General features: G+C 38.3%; 1 protein-coding gene across 1 annotated transcript; it reads right to left on the bottom strand.

Annotated features, from left to right (window-relative positions):
* Positions 1-1,017: 1,017 nt before the first annotated feature.
* Positions 1,018-17,998, bottom strand: ephx4 (epoxide hydrolase 4). Its single transcript, XM_084128318.1, has 7 exons — positions 17,401-17,998; positions 15,789-15,874; positions 13,530-13,687; positions 11,540-11,668; positions 9,427-9,530; positions 8,201-8,349; positions 1,018-2,393 (listed from the first exon to the last, which is right to left on the bottom strand). The coding sequence occupies exons 1-7, from the start codon at positions 17,641-17,643 to the stop codon at positions 2,150-2,152; spliced, it is 1,113 nt and encodes a 370-aa protein (XP_083984444.1). The 5' UTR covers positions 17,644-17,998; the 3' UTR covers positions 1,018-2,149.
* Positions 17,999-18,443: the final 445 nt, after the last annotated feature.

Here is an 18,443-nt window from a genome sequence, read left to right as displayed (position 1 = left end):
AAGTAATACCCCACGGAAAAGGTCACACCTTTTATTTTTGGTTTAAAGCTTCAGTTGGTAACTTTTGTAAAAAAATATTTTTTACATATTTGTTAAAACTGTCATTATTTCCTGACAGTAGAATATGAGACAGATAATCTGTGAAAAAATTAAGCTCCTCAGGCTCCTCCCAGTGGTCCTATTGCCATTTGCAGAAATACACCGCTCCCGGTAAGAAACAACCAATCAGAGCCAGGAGGAGTGTCTTAGCAGTGTCAATCAAGCTCGTGTACGCGCTGATCACCCCCTCTCTCGCACAGTCAGCGCGCACCGTCGTTCAAAATCAAGATAGCCGGTGTGCCGCGCAGCTGTGCTAATGGCGGATAACTAAACAACTAAAACTGGCAATTTCTCGAGTGGCACCTGCTCATACAACAAAGACAGGTAAACAGAAAAAGACCGATGACGATAAACAAGCGCGTCGGAGCCCATTGACTCAGTGTCAAAACTCTAGCCGCATAGCATACAGATAAAATGTCACGCACTGTGCAAAGCAACAATTGAAACCTGCTAATTCACTGGCTTGTCATGTTGCTGAAATAATGTACTAGCAAACCTTATTTAGCATTACACATCGCTAGAATAATTACTTACATACTGTAACATTACCATTATATTATCTTGCTAGCTATTTATAACTTATAGAAAGAGTGCAACGTTATGAAGTTACATTACATGTATTGCAAAATACGTAATGATTTGAGGACCAAGTTTGTAGTCAAAGTATGGGCAGGCCATAGTCAATGTAAAGCATATTGTTGATGTTTCGTCCCTACCAGTGAATGTGCGATAACTGTTTATCCGCCGTCATCAGTGGCCCTGCATAGTTTACTAGCCTGCGCGTTCACGGCAGGCTCCGTTGTGGGGGAGGAGCTGTGGAGGGAGGGCTGTAGCGCAGCAGAGAGCGAGGGGGAGTGACCTGTAGCTGTGCTTGTTCAAATTTTCAGGCTAAGTCAACGTTTTCTAAAAGTTCCCTACTGTAGCTTTAATGCCATCAACAAATATTGTTGTTTAACAAAATATAAAAAAAGTTAATAATATCATAATTGTATCATTATTGAAAGACTACTTTTGAAATATGACTTTATTGAAAATATTTACTACTAAATAAACAAAGTGTCAATTTAAGAACAAAGCCTTTAAAAAATGATAATGATTGCTATGTAACTGACCAAGGCGGTACAAAGTATGAAATATTAAAATGTAATTAAAGTGTCTATGAATTCTGGAAATGCTTACTGAAAATTTGGTAGATGCAGTTGCAAATTATTCTGACAAGACTTTTTGACTTTCCACAATAATTTGTAACAGCAACCTTTTATTTCCGCAAGACCAGACATTTGTAGATCTTACGCCTATTTGTAGATCCTTCTTATCATCAATAACCAAAGGTAACAGAGAGTTCAAGTGAGTAAGTTCCCACTATAGGCCTATTTATTTGCTTATAAAATCAAAATGTCACAGAGCTGGTTCTATTGTCTAAGATGCAATGTTTAGGAAGAGATACAAAAAAAGTGTACAATATTGAAACATCACTTTGTTTTATCATACAGGAGGATCAAAATAATGACATTCTCAAACGTTTAAGCCAAATATTGTCAAAAATACAAAAAAGAAGAGGAACAATATTTTCCACTAAGACAACACTACCTGATAGAGATGTGGAGGGGTTAAGGACTCCCTTAAGACTGTGTCACGTGTTAGAGAGTATCAAAACTGATGATACAAATGTCTGACAACCCCACAGCTCGGCCTCAAAAAGATATGGCACATCTTTTACGCTGCAAAATGGTATGTTGAAAGGCACCACACTTTACAACTTACTCACAGATATTTTGCAACACACTTTTAAACACTGTCACCAAGAAACCTTAAGGCGAATGTCATGTGCAAACTTGAGAAAAATAGATTAAACGTACTACCCTCTACGTAACCCCTTCAATTAAAATGTGCTTTTGTTCTTTTCCGCTTCACAGAATTTTGATTTCTTTCTATATCTTAAATGTATCAAATTTAAAACGAGGATTGCATTAATCATTACATTGGTTTTTGTTCACAGGCATTTCCCTGGTCCCCCTCTTCAGACAAGCTCAGAGGGCGAAGGACCCCATTATAAGTTCCTGTAGTTTTTCCGTCCTTCTCCCTCCTTAATGAAAGTCCATATGAGTGTGTTGACGATGTCGGGCTGGTCTTGTTGCAGCCAGTGACTGGCTCCAGAGATGATGTTGAGACGGAAATGGTTTCTGATGTACAGACGGCAGGCCTCGGCCATGTCCTGCTCCAGGAAGGCATCTCTCTCTCCCCACAGCAGCAATACAGGAGACTTCACCTCACTCTGACTCAGAGGGAGGACACTGCCGAATACAAATAATACAAAAATGAGGACTGTCAATTGATTCAAAATGTTAAATGTCAAATGAATTACATGATATGATGATTTATTAATCGATAGCATTTTACAACAAGGTCTCTTTAACGCAAGTTAATGCATTAATTAACATAAACAACAAACAATATATTTGCGACAGTATTTATTAATATTTGTTAACTGTTCATTGATGGTTCATGTTAGCCCAGGTCCATTATATAATCTAAACAAATACTACTTAATGAATGACTAAATGCTGAAATTAACATTAACGAAGATTAATACATTCTGTAGAAATATTTGTATTGTTAGTTCATGTTAAATGATGTAGTTATCTAATGTTAACAAATTAAACCTTATAGTAAAGTGTTACCAATTAAATTGTTGCCAATCAATCTGTCATGGCTGGGCTGGCAATGAAGAGGAGAAGAGGATCTAATGCAGCACTTTTAATTTATACTTAAACCAAAAACAAAGGAGATAATCAACTCAGGAAACAACAAAGAATAAACAGAGAAAATGTGTGGCAGCATAAACAACACAAGAAAAAGAATGAAACAAAATGAAGACTTTGGCCACATCCACACGAAGCCAGAGCTTTCCCTATCCAAACTTTTTTTTCCTCATTCTAAAAAAAATAAATATGTAAACATGGCGTCATCTCAAGAAATATCTGCGTTCACACGAAACCACTGAATGATGTATGAATTTTTTTTTTTTTTTTTGTAAAAGGAGCCATTCCAAGACACTGAAAACACTGTATCATGAGCTGCTAGCATGTACCACTGCCACGCTTCACTCTTCACTCTGTCCCGCACACAGCCACTAGATCAGGGGTGCCCAATCCTGCTCCTGCCGATCGACTGTCCTACACAGTTCATCTCCAACCCTAATCAAACACATCTGCCTTTAATTTTCAAGTGATCCTGAAGACGTTAATTGGTTGCTTCAGGTGTGTTTGATTAGAGGTGGAGATGAACTGTGCAGGACAGTCGATCGGCAGGAGCAGGATTGGACACCCCTGCACTAGATGATGCTGATCTTTTTTTTTTTTCAGTGCTGTCGGAAGCAATTAATGCATTAAATGAAAGTATTTGAGAATGCAGCATTTTGCAGTTTGTTTAGAAATTGTTTAATGCTATTTGATGGCTCACATGGTCCATACCTCTCATAAAATATGGAAATCCATATAAATATGAAATAATCACATTCCTTAAAATGTCACACCTTTTTATTTTAGTTTCAAATTATGAAAATTATGTTTAACAAAATATTTATAACAATGACATATTTAAAAAAATAATAATAATAAAGTTATAATAATATAATAACTTTTTTTTTTTTAAAAGCCCCAAAATGACAAACAGAAAAACCTTCTGACAATTTATAAGATAATTTTTGTCTACCAATACAAACTGGCTCTGACATAATGATGACGAAAGCGATGAAGAACAACACTAGGTCAGTTTATTGAGGCAGCAGGAACAGACACAGCAGAAGGTAAGTCATAACATTGGTAAATGCCAGTCTTGTCTTTGATGGCAGGAGGAGGGTGACCCACACACACTAGGGATCAGACGAGAAGAGAAGATGACAGGGAAGATGAGACGAATTTGATTTCTAGACGATTACTTGAAGAAGGCTTGAGGATAAAACTAGATGCTTACGGCTGTTATCCAAAGTTAAGTAATCCAGGTAAGTGAGTCCGTGTTTTCTTGACGAGGCCAGACAACTTGTGATGGTATGCTATATAGTGCTTATGATGAGGGCTGATTAGTGACAGGTGTGCATGGTTAAGTGCCAGGGAGGCCCAGGCGTAGCCGAAGATCAGGGGTGACACCGATGGACTGGAAGGCCGAGGAGTACCCGCAGGCTCGTGGGACCAAGGTGGAGATGGGGGCTTGGCAGACCGGGGTTGAGCCAGTGGGAGTGATGACAATGTGGAGCAGAGGGAAAGAAGGGCCTGATGGGATGAGGTGTAGCCGGAGGGAGCCTGGCAGAGCCTATAGGATTACGGACCATGGTGGAGCAGAGGGAGCGTTGAGCCAAGGTGGAGCTGATGGGTCGGAAGGCCGAGGTGGAGTCGGGAGCTCGGAGGCTTGAGGTGGAGCTGGAGCTGAGGGATTCATGCACCAAGGCGGAGCTGACGACTGGGAAGCCCAAGGAGGATCTGAGCAACACGTCGGAAACACTGGAGGAGCCAAAGGGCTGAAAGGAGACAGCAGAGGCAAGGCCGAAGAACTGGATGGTTTTGCCAGAGGAGGAGAGAGTTGAGAGTGGGAGGCTGAGTTGGACCATCCGTGGCGACAGAGTCTTGGTGTTGGACAATGAAGGAGACTTGGTACTGGCTTGACTCAATGGCCACGAAGACCACTTGGAACTGGGCTTAACCAACAATGACAAAAACTACTTTGGACTAGACGGGACCAAAGTGGAAACAAGGCTTGTATGTATCAGGGAATCAGGGTATAAAGGAGTTCACATGAGGAGTTCACATGAGGAGGAATATACTTCAGGTGTAGGAAAATGAGTGGAACTCCGCTCCATGATGTCCAACTCCACCAGCACTCTCTCAGGGGTGAACATTGATACATTAAGCGCTTTGAGTGCAGAGAAAAGCGCTATATAAATGTAAGGAATTATTATTATTATTATTACCTGTCGTCAGACGTGGCAGGGTTCGGCTCTGGGTTTGCGGTGGGCTCTGGCTTGTGGTTCATGGATGTGGCGAGTGCAGGTAAGGGCTCCAGGACAAACACTGGCTCAGGCTCGAGCTCCAAAACGGATGTTGTGGCCAACTCATAAACCTGGACAGACTCGACGTGCTCTGGGTCTATGGTGGGCTCGGGCTTTAGGCCCTTAGAGGGCTTTGGTACTGGCTCTGGGGTTGTTGTTGCGGACATGAGGAGGAATGAAGAAATACTAGGGAGGAGTTCTGAGGAGGAGTTAAGACGAGAGTGATACAGGTCGAAGCACGCGACGATGAACACCACGCACGCCACTATGCCCAGACAGTCACTGGATACAAGCTGTTTTTCAAGTGTTCTTTTTGTTGTCTTTGATCTAATGCATATATTGTTGACTTCTCCCTTTAAGGGTGAAGTTTGTGAAGTTGTCTTGATTTTGGTTTGGTCAATTTGATCACATTTGTATTTTTCTCTTCATTTGTTTGAATGTTAGGAAACGTGAGTTTGAGTGCATTCATTATTTTTGGTCTATAATAAATGTTATTGGTTAGAATGCACCTCATTTAATGTGTCCTTTTTAAGTTGCTTACCCTTTTAGTGTTTGATTGAGGGTTCGTCAGATGCCAGAATGATCATAGGGAAAGCAGTCAATAAACATGAAATTGTTATATGTATAGTCTGTCTCCTATGTTTTCATTGTGTTTTTGGTTTAGTCCTGTGGCTTAGTTTTCCCCAGTCTGTTTAATTAGTTATGTAATTAACCTTTGCCCTGTTCATTTACTAATTAGGTTCCTTTGTCTGCTCTATACTTAAACCCTCTGTCTACTAAACGTCTCTGTCTGTTCTCATTAATGTTTGTGTGGTTTTCCCCTGGTTTCTGAGTGTTTGTGATTAAAGTCTGTTTCCTAGAATTATTCCACGTCGTGCAGGTTTCTAATATACCAAGTTACGTAACAGAAATATTACATTTACAAATATCAGTGCCATTTTAAGAATAGTATATAGCTGGGGTTTTCAAACTTTTTGATGGTATGGATGCCCATACATGATGATTCCCTTGCAAGAGACCCCCTTCCTAAAATATGAAGGCAGCTAGAATATGTATAAAGACCTATTTGTACTATGTGAGAAAAAGTGTGCTATTATGCTAAATTAAATAATTAGCTTTTATATTATTACTGCACTGAAGCCAAAGCAAAATATTATCTGACTTTATATTGTATCTTTTTTCTACGCTCTATAAGATGTATTGTAATGTTTCCATATATCTTCAATTCAGCTAAATATTTTTATATTGTTTTTCATAATAAATCTCATTCCACATTGACAGTATTAAAAATACATTTTGTAAAATCTTTATTTTTTTCTCTATAATGTTTCCACTAAACCCTCCGGCTTTCTGACAGCCCTAAAAACCCACCATGGACACACCAGTTAGTTAAAGAGGTAAAGACATGTTCAAAGGTTTGGACACCTTAGGCTCCTCTCCTCAGTTCTCTGATATGGACTTATGTGTTTCTGGTTTCCGTAGAAACTGTTATGTCAGCGCCCTCCTACACACACCCACCTGCCCACCTACACACTCACTCGCACACACACAAACACAGTCAGCACAGCTCTGCCCTGAGACATAATCAAAGTGTGCTTCAGGAGCAGATGGAGGGCTCAGTCATGCGTGCACGTCTCACATGTTTCAAACACATGCACTCCCCAAGCAGATTAAAGCAAGAGTATTTCCTCAAATGTCAGAGGTATATTAAAATGAACTGAAACACCAATTTTGATTGTTTAGTACTCTCAGAGATACACCCAGCAGTTGATCTGTTGCTGATATGAACTCAATATGAATGAATATCATTACTACATCAGCAGTGAGTTAATGGCTGCTCATGCACAGTTCAGAGAGCATGAAATCAATCTCTTTCCTTCTTGACAGGGACACATGCACTTATGAAATGAGTTCCCATTCTGTCCACCTAAATCATGATGATAACGATTTCTTTTATGTCTATAACATTTTGAAATAGTTATATAATCTTTTTTTCTTTATAAGAAAACAATGATGTTATAGGAATTACTGCTGCAATAGCCGAAAAAAAAAAAAAAAAAAAAAAAAAAACAGCTCCTCAAAAAAGTTGCTTAGTAGGCCTACATAATATTTAAAAAAACAAATATGCATTTCAGGCACTAGAGGGCGACATTTTCTGACAGTAACTAAGCAGCATTTTTGTGTGTTAAAGGGATGATTCGGAGTAAAATCAACCTAGGGTCCTTTGCACCATAACCTCGAGCCAAACACCCCCCCAGAAGCCTTTTTTCCCTTGCTCGAACATTATTAAAGTTAGAGCTTATTTAGAGATATCAGCCGAATGGCTTAGTGCAGGCGCTAATGGATCCTATGATGTATCTTGTAAATTACCCCACTAATAATGCCCAGAATGGTACCAAACTTCTACAGTAGTACAAATAGGTTCTGTACTCATAAAACGAGGCATTGGAAAGTTTGTAAGTACATCAGGAGTTTATTTAAATAACACTTGCCTGACGGCTCATGCCACTGCTAACCTTGACGTCAACGTCACTTCAGTGGTTTGGGAAAAGCACGTAAAAGTCCTGGTAGAAAGCGATGCATAAGGATGTAGTGTAACAACGAATTATTATTTTTTCCGAAGTGTTGACAACTTAGTGTTAACTCATAATTGTTGCAAACTGGTACTACCAACAAAATATTAGTGCATTCCTGGAACTGGGCGTCGTTACACTTCATCCTTATGCTCCTGAGGTACTTACAAACTTTCCAATGCCTCGTTTTATGAGTACAGAACCTATTTGTACTACTGTATATTAGTGGGGTAATTTACGAGATACAACATAGGATCCATTAGCGCCTGCACTAAGCCATCCGGCTGATTTCTCTAAATAAGCTCTAACTTTAATAATGTTGGACCAAGGGAAAAAAGGCTTCTGGGGGGTGTTTGGCTCGAGGTTATGGTGCAAAGGACCCTAGGTTGATTTTACTCCGAACCATCCCTTTAAGACACCAACAAACCAGTTAAAAGACATAATTTGTTCATAATAAGATTTTTTAAATAAGAAACACAAGTACCTGAAGACATTTCTGAAGTAGTTGAGGGCCCCTGTGAGGGCCCCTGGCTGTGAGAGGGCATACAGGTATGCTTCGAGGTCTTCTGTGGTGAGCCAGCGGCCTTTACAACTGATGCCTGTGCTGCGGCTGGTGAATAGATTCTTCAGCGCCTGTAAATCCACATTAGCAAGCAATGAGAAAGAAGTCATAATTTGGTCCCACTTTATATTAGGTGTCTTTAACTACTATGTACTTACAGGGTTTGGATAACAAAACTGAAAGACCTGGTTTAAGACCACAATCATTTATTAGTTTATTATTATTAATTGTGCGGCCAATGCAGCATGAATTCATCTTGGGAATGACAGATACAAGTCCTGCACAGTGGCCAGAGCGATTTTGTGCCATTCCTCTTGCAGAACTGTGGGTCACTACGTGATGCTGGTGGAGGAAAATGTTTCCTTACTTGCTTATCCAAAACAAGCCAAAGTGTTAGTTAAAGAGCTGATTCATAATGACTCAGCTGTGTGTGTTGAAGACAGATGGATATACTTGGCCTACTGATTTACTCTGTATTAGTAATTCTGACAAACAAATTTACATACTGGACCGAAAAGCTGTTCAGTTATGAAGAATCATCCAGAATGATGGGTAATTAAAACAATAGATATAGCATCAACCCACACTCTAGTAATTTAGCATTTCTAAGCTTATAAGCAACATATGTATAGTTCCTTATATGAAATTCTTAAATCAGTCCAGAAATTCAGAATCTATTGTTTGCTGTACATTCATTACATTAATTTATTACATAAAGGTTTATCAAGTGACAAAAGTATATACAACTATTTTGAGTCACTAAGATTTTTAAGTAGTCTCTTATGCCCACCAAGGCTTTATTTGTTCAAAAACACAGTAAAAATAGTAATACAATATTATTGTTTTAATAATTTAATTATATAATGTTTTCTATATTTGTATATATTTTACAGCTAAATTTGTTCATGTGTCACCAAAACTGTATTTCCAGCAGCCTGAATTTTTTTTCCAGGATTCTTTGATGAAAGTTCAAGAGAACAGCATTTATTTGACACATTTTATTGTAACAATGTCTTAACTGTCACTTTAAATCAATTTAATGCATATGCATATTTACTGAATAGTATGCTCTTAATTTCAAAAAAAAAAAAAAAAAAAACCTTACTGACCCCTAACCTTTAAACAGTATTGTATTCTGTCAAGCTCACCTTGAAATCGTTGATGGAGAGCATTAGCTCTGGAAAATGTGGCAACTGGAAGAAAAAGTAGTAACTTGACTTGAGCATCTGACTGGGGTGACGAAGGGCATAATCTGGACAGAGAAGAGAGAAAATTAAGAAAAAGCACTTGCTTACCAGTCTCGGTTCCCATTGACTTGTCCATACAGTGGAATTCAATGGAAACCAAAACTGTTTGCATACCAACATTCTTCAAAATATCATTCTTTTGTGTCTTGCAGAAAAAAAAAAGTCACAGGTTTGGAACAACATAAGTGTGAGTAAATGATGACAGATTTTTCATTTTCTGGTGGACTATCCCTTTAACCCACCATTGTGGTGCGGGACAAGGTTTGATAGGCTGGAGGAGGCAGGAAGACACTTCTGTGTGGGAAGCGGGAAGCGCGGGTCTCTACCTCACAAATCCTTTTTTTTTTTTTTTTAAGCACATACAGTGCTATGCATAAGTTTAGACACCCATGCTAAAGTTGACTAAAAGAGGAATAAAAAATCATCTTTTGGAAATTGAACTTAATGCCTTAATTAAAAAAATTAGGAAAAATCCAACCTTTAAGGACACCAATTTTCTTTGTGAATGAATAATGTATCGTAAATAAATAAATGTTCTTCCTTAAAATACAGGGTGCATAAGTCTGGACACCCCTATGTTAAATTCCCATAGAGGCAGGCAGATTTTTATTTTTAAAGGCCAGTTACTTCATGGATCCAGGATACTATGCATCCTGATAAAGTTCCCTTGGCCTTTGGAATTAAAATAGCCCCACATCATCACATAGCCTTCACCATACCTAGAGATTGGCATGGTTTTATTTCAGTTAGCCTAATAGCTGGTTTGATTTGCATTGAGAGATGATCTTATGGAAAGTACTCCATGCCAATCTCTAGGTATGGTGAAGGCTATGTGATGATGTGGGGCTATTTTAATTCCAAAGGCCAAGGGAACTTTATCAGGATGCATAGTATCCTGGATCCATGAAGTAACTGGCCTTTAAAAATAAAAATCTGCCTGCCTCTATAGGAATTTAACATAGGGGTGTCCAAACTTATGCACCCTGTATTTTAAGGAAGAACATTTATTTATTTACGATACATTATTCATTCACAAAGAAAATTGGTGTCCTTAAAGGTTGGATTTTTCCTAATTTTTTTAATTAAGGCATCAAGTTCAATTTCCAAAAGATGATTTTTTATTCCTCTTTTTAGTCAACTTTAGCATGGGTGTCTAAACTTATGTATAGCACTGTATATAAAATGGCAATGAAATGGTTTTGGATTTAGATTTGAAATAAATGAGTAAAGAGATTTTTTTGGTCACACTATATCCTGGTAGTCGTTTTAAAATAATTTAAAATCTCCAATGCATGGAGGACACACATTTTTACTCTGGAGAACTGCTCTCAGAGAAGCAAATTGCATTGATTTTTCAGCCATCATAAAATACGATTCACTTTTGTTAGTAGATAAACCTAATTGTAAAACATTTAGAGTCTTTTACATTATCTACATGTTAAAATATGTTATATAGATAATATCTACCTTTTAAGTATTTACATTTTTTTAATTAAAAGATGAGCTAAGAGCCAATTTTGTTTACTTCTGTCATGTTGCAGGTAGTTTCTATTATCATTCTTTGCTTATTTTTTTCCACAGCGTTGTCTCTAGGCAACATACCTTTTGATTTCAGTAATGAGATCCAGCTTATGTAAGAAAATTGAATCAAACGTGCTTCATAACGTGCATTACAGGGTTGAAACTGAAGACACCCCATTTAGAGGAGATACATATCAAAAGAACAGGAAAATCAAAAGGTGTATTAGTGTATGTGTCACTCTAGGCAAGTACTGAGTGTTATTATAAGAGGGTCCTGTGTCTCTGCCAAAAGCCAGCCTGTAATTACCTCCTCCTCCAGGCTGGAGTGCACAAGACAGATGGAGGCCAAAGCCCCATGATTCCCTGGGCAAAACCACAATATTTCATTGTGAATGATGCAGGTCATACTAATGAGCCCTTAAAACAAGGCAGAGCCTCTGGAACTGGCATATTTGAACAGGAAGACTGTTTGTCAGGTGTATAGGGCTCTTACCAGTGAACACACAGGGGTGAGGACTGTTCAGCACTATGAGTTTTGTCACCATTTCAGGGTAGTGAATTGCACAGAGCCATGCGATGATGCCACCCCAGTCATGCCCCACGAGAAAACATCTGTTGTATCCTGAGGAGAGGATCAGAAGGAGGAAGCTGACATGTTTGTGTTTGTTGTGCATGTATGCCTCATAATTAATAGGAAAAGTGAGAGACAAGATGGGAAATGATAGTGAAAACAGGGGGAATGGGATTGAGAAATGACTCAAACCAAACTCAAACTCATATTTTTCCAAATAAGCACCATAACCATTTTATTGTGAAATAAAATTGATATTTGGGATTTAAGTTAAAACAGCTGTACTTCAGAGTTTACTTATAATTGGTATTCAGTGACATTTTATATGATTTAATATTTTTTCATGACATGCAGGGGTTGGAAAAATAATTTTTTTTGTTGCCATGAATTAAGCATTGAACCATGACTTATTAATAGGATCGGGAAATTACACAAGCTAAACTCAAACTCATATTTTCCAATTGAGCACCATAGCATAATGTCTAACCACTAGGCCACAGTTCCAACCAAAAATGTTGTCCTCTAATTTGAAAGCCCAAATTTTTTTTTTCAAAAAAACATTAGGAATTCGTTCCTGCTAGAGATGCGCGGATGGGCTATTATTTCATCCGCAACCGCATCACAAAACTCATCATCCGTCCGCCATCCAGCCGCACCAACGTTTTTGACCGATTTTCAAAACCGCACCCGCCCGCCATCCGCTGATTGCTGTATACGTAATATTTTTCATTTGATTGGTTCAGCCGCCCGCCACCCGCCCGAATTGAATTAAAATATTATTTTTCGTCACGTCATCCGCCCGATCCGCGGTAACTGTAACTGCCAACCACGCATCTCTAGTTCCTGCATCTTATTAATTCCTGGACAATTGTATCATTAATTTGTTTCCTTGTTTTAGCTAAAACATGGTTATGTTTTAACTAAATTAAAATGAGGGAATGAATACAATGTGGCCACGTTTGACCTGAAAAGAGGGAACAAATTATTAAAACATGAATTAGGCTACTTTTTACCCGCGTGTCATATGGGGCTCCATAATTTTGAACTTAAAAATAAATATTTAAATTTACATTCAGCATAAAATTTTAAGTAGGAACTGTAGCTTAGTGGTTAGACACATTGCACAATGGTGCTCATTCGGACAATAGTTTTGGTTTGTGTGCATGTCACGTGCGGGGATCTGTAGATTAGAATATAAATTAAATCATATAAAATATGGCACAGAAAGCCAATTAATTAAAATCTAGAAATCTAGAACTATTTCTTCTTTTTTATGTAACAATATATATAAAAAAAAGAAATAAAAAAAAAGTATGTTGGGCCTAATGTTTTACTTAGCAATATTGTTTACACTGTCCTCTCTTTTGCAATAATATCATGTTGCAGTTCATTTAGTGTCATATCAAGGACTGACTAAGGATGAATGACTCCAGGGTTGCTGTGAGCCAGGGTGGAAGTTTCCACCGTCTGCAATATAGTGATTCCAATGTCAAGGAGCTGAGACCCTGGAGCAAGACATCATCATGAATCCTAATAACGTGTCGTTGACGGCCTGTCATAATACACCACCAGCCGCTTACACACATGCCACTGTGTGCAAGCAGACAAGATGAATTTAACTTTGCCATGATATACAGTGTTCATCCACAATTGTCCTTGTCCTTGAGTCACGCTGTAACGTAGCGCAACTAGTAATTCTGTATTTAAAATCTAGAGATAATTAGCAGCCTAAACTGACAATACGCATCTAAAAAGCCAAGGACATCTGTGAACGGGTCACCTTCACATTACAGACTATTGGGAAGAACGCTACATTAGCATTCACCACTACAACAGCCTTATCAAAACCTCTAGACAGGCTGGAATGTGAAATGGAAATAGGGCTGAGATAATGGAGGCAGTCTGTTCTTACCCAGATACTCAACAATGTCCTTGATGTCGGTGACAAGGTAGTCCAGTCGGTAGCTCTCAGCGGAGGAGGGCAGGTCAGACTCCCCGTAGCCTCGCATATCCACGGCAACGACACGGAACTCGCTCTTAAATTCCCTCAGCTGGTGACGCCAGGAGAACCTGGAAAAACATGGGTACATTTTGTTTTTTTTTAATGATTTCTACAAGTTACACAAGCATACTGTTTGCTATTCAATTTAGATCAAAAGGTTGAGATGTCTGAACATTCACTCTCTCTTTTCTACATTCTTTATTTTTTTGTTAAATCCATAAGATAGTATAGAGCGGGGATTTTCAAAGTGGGTCCCAGGGAGTCACAATGGGGAGCTGGGGAGTCCATGGAAAAGTAAGAAAAAAATAAATAATGAAAAATTAGTGAATGATTGAGTGAATGAATGAGTGAGTGAGTGAGTGAATGAATGAATGAATGAATGAATGAATAATCATAATTATTTTACTGTACACTATACTGACAGTCAGTTTCATATTTCAGTTTTATTCACTAACATTCAAAAGTCTGGGATTAGATTTAAAAAAGAAAAGAAATTAATACTTTTTTTTATACGAGGATGCACTACATTGATCTAAAGTGACAGTAAAAACAATGTTTAAAGTATAAAAACACTTCTACTTTTCTGTTCATCAAAGAACTCTGAAAAAAGTATCACAGTTTACACAAAAAAGCGACAACTGTTTTCAACATTGGTAATGTTTCTTGAGCAATAAATCAGCATTAGAATAATTTCTGTAGGATCATGTGATACTAAAAACTGGAGTAATGATGCTGAAAATTCAGCTTTGCATCACAGAAAAAAAATTACATTTTTAAAATATTACAGTTATAGTTGTTTTAATTATATTTTACAATATTACAGCTTTGACTGTATACTTGGTTAGCATAAGAGACTTCTTTCAAAAACGTTTTTACAAATTTTACAGAAAACTTTTTAAAACTTTTAAACAGTTGTGCACATGTAACAAGTCTCTAATAACGGGTAAAAAAAAAATACAGTGTAAACCTAATATGAAGTAAATATTTAATTACAGGTATAAAATAATATTTCCAATATTTTACTTTTCCCCCCCATAGTGTTAATGTAAATATAGCTCATAAACGTAAATATGACAGCCTTTATATTTTAGAGGATCTTGCAAGTTTCTATGCAAAAGACAAGGTGGTGTCAGACAGACAATGACGAATGATAAAGAGTTTTTAATTGTAATCCACAGCATAAAACAGAAGAACAGGAAGTTACTAACGCCTGCAAGTACAGGCCTGACGCCAAACACAGGAGAAGGCTGAACTTAAGGATGCTGTCAAACGAGGTCATTAATGTAACACAGCTGAACTAAACAAATGTACTAATGACATTAGTAACCATGAAAACACAAGAGAAACGGGAAAAGAACAACGGAACACAGGAAACTCATGAATACAAGTCCACGAAAACGAAACTAAGGACAAACACAACTGAAAGATGGAGAAGAGAGAGAGAGAGAGAGAGAGAGAGAAAGTTGAGGAAAAGCAGAAGAAAGCCTATGATTCTGACGAGTCAGGAGAGAAGAGGCTCTCATGACCCAAACCCAATTAACACACACACACACACACACACACAAACACGCCCTATAATAACCTCAACACTTCCCTATTGCTCAGAAGTGAGGGAAATCTTTGACTTGCAATTTTGAATGCAGCAAACTAAAGTGGAGCAGAAGTCAGAAAAAAGGGCGTCCTCCAGGTCTCCTCTGCTCGTCCAAGAGTTCATCACTGATTCTGGAGCAGTGGAATGGCTAGTGAAGCAGAAAGGAGCCATGCCACATTAATTAGGCACAGTCCTGTCCTGATCGCAGTTCTGCTGTCTGGCAGCTCACTGAAACGACAGCTTCACTGGTCCCAAGATAGTCTGAATGTCACGACACTCCATATCACAATACATCAGTAATACAATATATCAGCCGTTTTACATTTCATAACAATAGTACAGCACACCTCGGAATCTCAAGAGGATATTAATAGCATTAGGTTGATATTTTTAGACATTGTGTCTTGAAAAGAGAGAAGCATGTGTTGAAAGGAAAGGTTTGTGTCTCAGATATTATCTCTGACTCCATGTGCATAATGTGGACTGATTCCACAACAACATATTTCCGATCTGTGTCTGGCAGCATCCCAGTAGAGAAGTGTTTTCCCTTGTGTGTGCGAGTGTGTTTTGAGTCTCACCAAAACTCAGGGAATCCATGCAGAAACAGCATAAGTGGCTTTCCTCGTTCCCCGGCAGCAACATAGTGAAATCTGAGCCCAGACTCCTAAAACACAGAGACCACAGGCAGTTATTCTTCACTGTTCACGGAGGATTTCATAAAAGCTGCCCGGTTCCTTTAATCACTCGGGCATGTCCATCCTGATGTAAAATCCATTCTCACATCACTCTCTGCTTTATAGAGCCATAAAATGTATCAGGGAGAGAGGGAGCGTTGTCCGCAGGCTTCAGCTAATATTAAAGCAATATCTTCCATTGACATTTATGATAAAATTCATGCCCTGTTAAATGACAGCCTGCATCAAATTGCATGTAATAGTATCCTCGGGTTGTGTGGCTATTTAAAAGAGAATGTTGTTTGCAATGCAAAATTGTCCTTTTGAAAAAAGTTTTGGGTTCCTACTTAAATACAGAAAACATCCCAATAACTTATAACTATATAAAGTTCTTTTTTTTTAACTCTTTTTTAAAATTTGGATATTACTTATTTAAGGTCAATTGTTATTTTACTTTTATACAGAAATCATGAGTTGATGCAAGAGTTTTTCTATACCAAATTCCTCACTCCCAGTAGTTTCAGGGACCGTTTTACAATATTTTTCCTCCTTTACAAAAAGGATTACACATATACTCCGTAACAAAACTTGAAGTGGTTGGATGCCACTTTCTAGAGAAAGGTGCATACAATTAGAATAACATTTGAACGCTATAAAGCTCTGCAGGTATATACATCACAGCTATCTCGAGACTGCCTAAGGAGATGTTTTCAGCACCACTTGGGCGGACAGCAAAGTCCAATGACTATTATTTTGTGGGAAACTGATCACACTGCTGTCCACCCAAATGGTGCTGAATTTATGTTCACCGATGGTCACTGCTTTCTTCCAGGAGAAAACCCATTAGGACAAAAATCACAAATGCAATCTCTTTAAAGGGATACCTTATGAAACAAAAAATATGAACATTATATCATCGTACCCTCATGGCATTCCAAACCGGCATGACTTTTTTTCTTCTTCTGCAGAACACAAAATATATTTTTTTTTAAAGTTACCATTGACTTCCATTGTATGGACAAAAGTCATGCAGGTTTGGAATTACATGAGGGTGAGCATATATAAATATATATAGGCCTATATGCTATATATGACAGAATTTTCATTTTGGGTGATATATCACTTGAATGTCTCAAATGTTTCTCAATGAGATTAAAAGGAGTTCAAATCAGTTTCACACATCTTCTCAACAATTTTAACATTGTTCTCAACAATGTCTCAAACTGGTTTGGCAAGATACAAAATCTGTGAATATGATCTAAATACACAAATATCTGTCTTCAAATTTATCATTAGGGTGATTTTTTTTCTTGTTTATATAGCCTGCTCTTACTGTGCGACTGAGACAATAAAGTTAATATTTTTAAAAGAAATATAACTGAGGAGGAATTTGCAACAGTAACATCTGAGCAATAAAAAATCCTATGGGAAGCACTGAAGGGTAAAGTTCTACATTCTTACATATAGGCTACTGTCATGCATCCATCTTACACCGATGCTTAACGAAATCTCTTACCTTGATTCTAACATAACAGTGGGTTCCCAAGGACGTGTCATTCAGGCACGCGGGGGGTGTCTCACGAACCGTCCACTGAAAGGTTGTTGACGGTCGTAGGATGATATTCCAGCCAAGTTTGAGCAGCGCTACGCCCGTGCATAGCGCGCAATATCCATAGATGAGAGACCAGTATCCCATAACTCTGATCTTTAGCGTCAGCGCGACTGTCAACAACAGCAAGTTATGAAGCAGTCTCGCCATCTTTACATTACTGCAAAAATGCGCTTGTTGATCACGGCTTCTATTGATTTGTTTACTCAACTGCCTGTGTTTCAAAAACGACGTGCATCGTAATAGCCCTGTCGCACCGTCACGAGCGCTTCCTGACAGGGGAGGATCCCTGATTCCCTGTGTAGACGGTGCGGAGTCGCGCTTACGTGACAGGAGAGATGCTCAGTCAGTCCCAAAGGTGTTTGCACCTCGGACTAAACCATTACACCCCATATACACTGACAAACAAAACTAGAAGGCTCCCATTATAATAGTAAACGCAGCAGCCTGGGCCCACCTCGCGCTCAAGCGCGAGCTCATAGACTGTCCGCGCGCAGAGTTCTCTGGACTCTCGCGAACGCTCCCGGTAATAATGAGCAGAAGCTTCGTCAGTCATGAGAGATCTCGTTTTAGTCGCGCTCGCAGAGAAAACGAGGTTTATCTCTCTTTCTATATTTTACCTACAAAAGTATACAGTGCCTCATCATGGTGCATAGAAATAACGATTATTTGAGACCAATTTAAAGTCCGCCTAGAGAATATTAGATATTCTTACTTGGTCTTATACTAAATGAGATGTATGGACACAAAGTTGTAGGCAACAATCTTACTATTCTGCTGTTGACTTAGTTAAGAAATAAAATATTGTTAAAGACAAGGACCGTCCAAATAACACATATGGACATTTTATTAATTACTGCTTGATGATTATTTAAATGAAATGGATGGAACCTGATAAAACGGAAAAGGAACCAAAGTTGTGCAGTGAAATAGTACTTGGATCAATTTCG

The sequence above is a fragment of the Abramis brama genome (genome assembly GCF_963993115.1).
Source record: "Abramis brama genome assembly, chromosome: 11".
NCBI classification, from domain to species: domain Eukaryota; kingdom Metazoa; phylum Chordata; class Actinopteri; order Cypriniformes; family Leuciscidae; genus Abramis; species Abramis brama.
The sequence above is the reverse complement of the archived record's forward strand: the minus strand, read 5'-3'. Positions and strand labels throughout refer to the sequence as shown.

What these genes read in the sequence shown, in the direction of transcription:
- ephx4 (XM_084128318.1), bottom strand. Translation starts at nt 17,643, where the DNA reads ATGGCGAGACTGCTTCATAACTTGCTGTTGTTGACAGTCGCGCTGACG. An exon ending in GGACATTGTTGAGTATCTGG is followed by an intron (nt 11,669 to 13,529) that starts GTAAGAACAGAC and finishes TCCTCTCCTCAG; the next exon opens with GATACAACAGATGTTTTCTC. An exon ending in TCACCCCTGTGTGTTCACTG is followed by an intron (nt 9,531 to 11,539) that starts GTAAGAGCCCTA and finishes TTCTCTGTCCAG; the next exon opens with ATTATGCCCTTCGTCACCCC.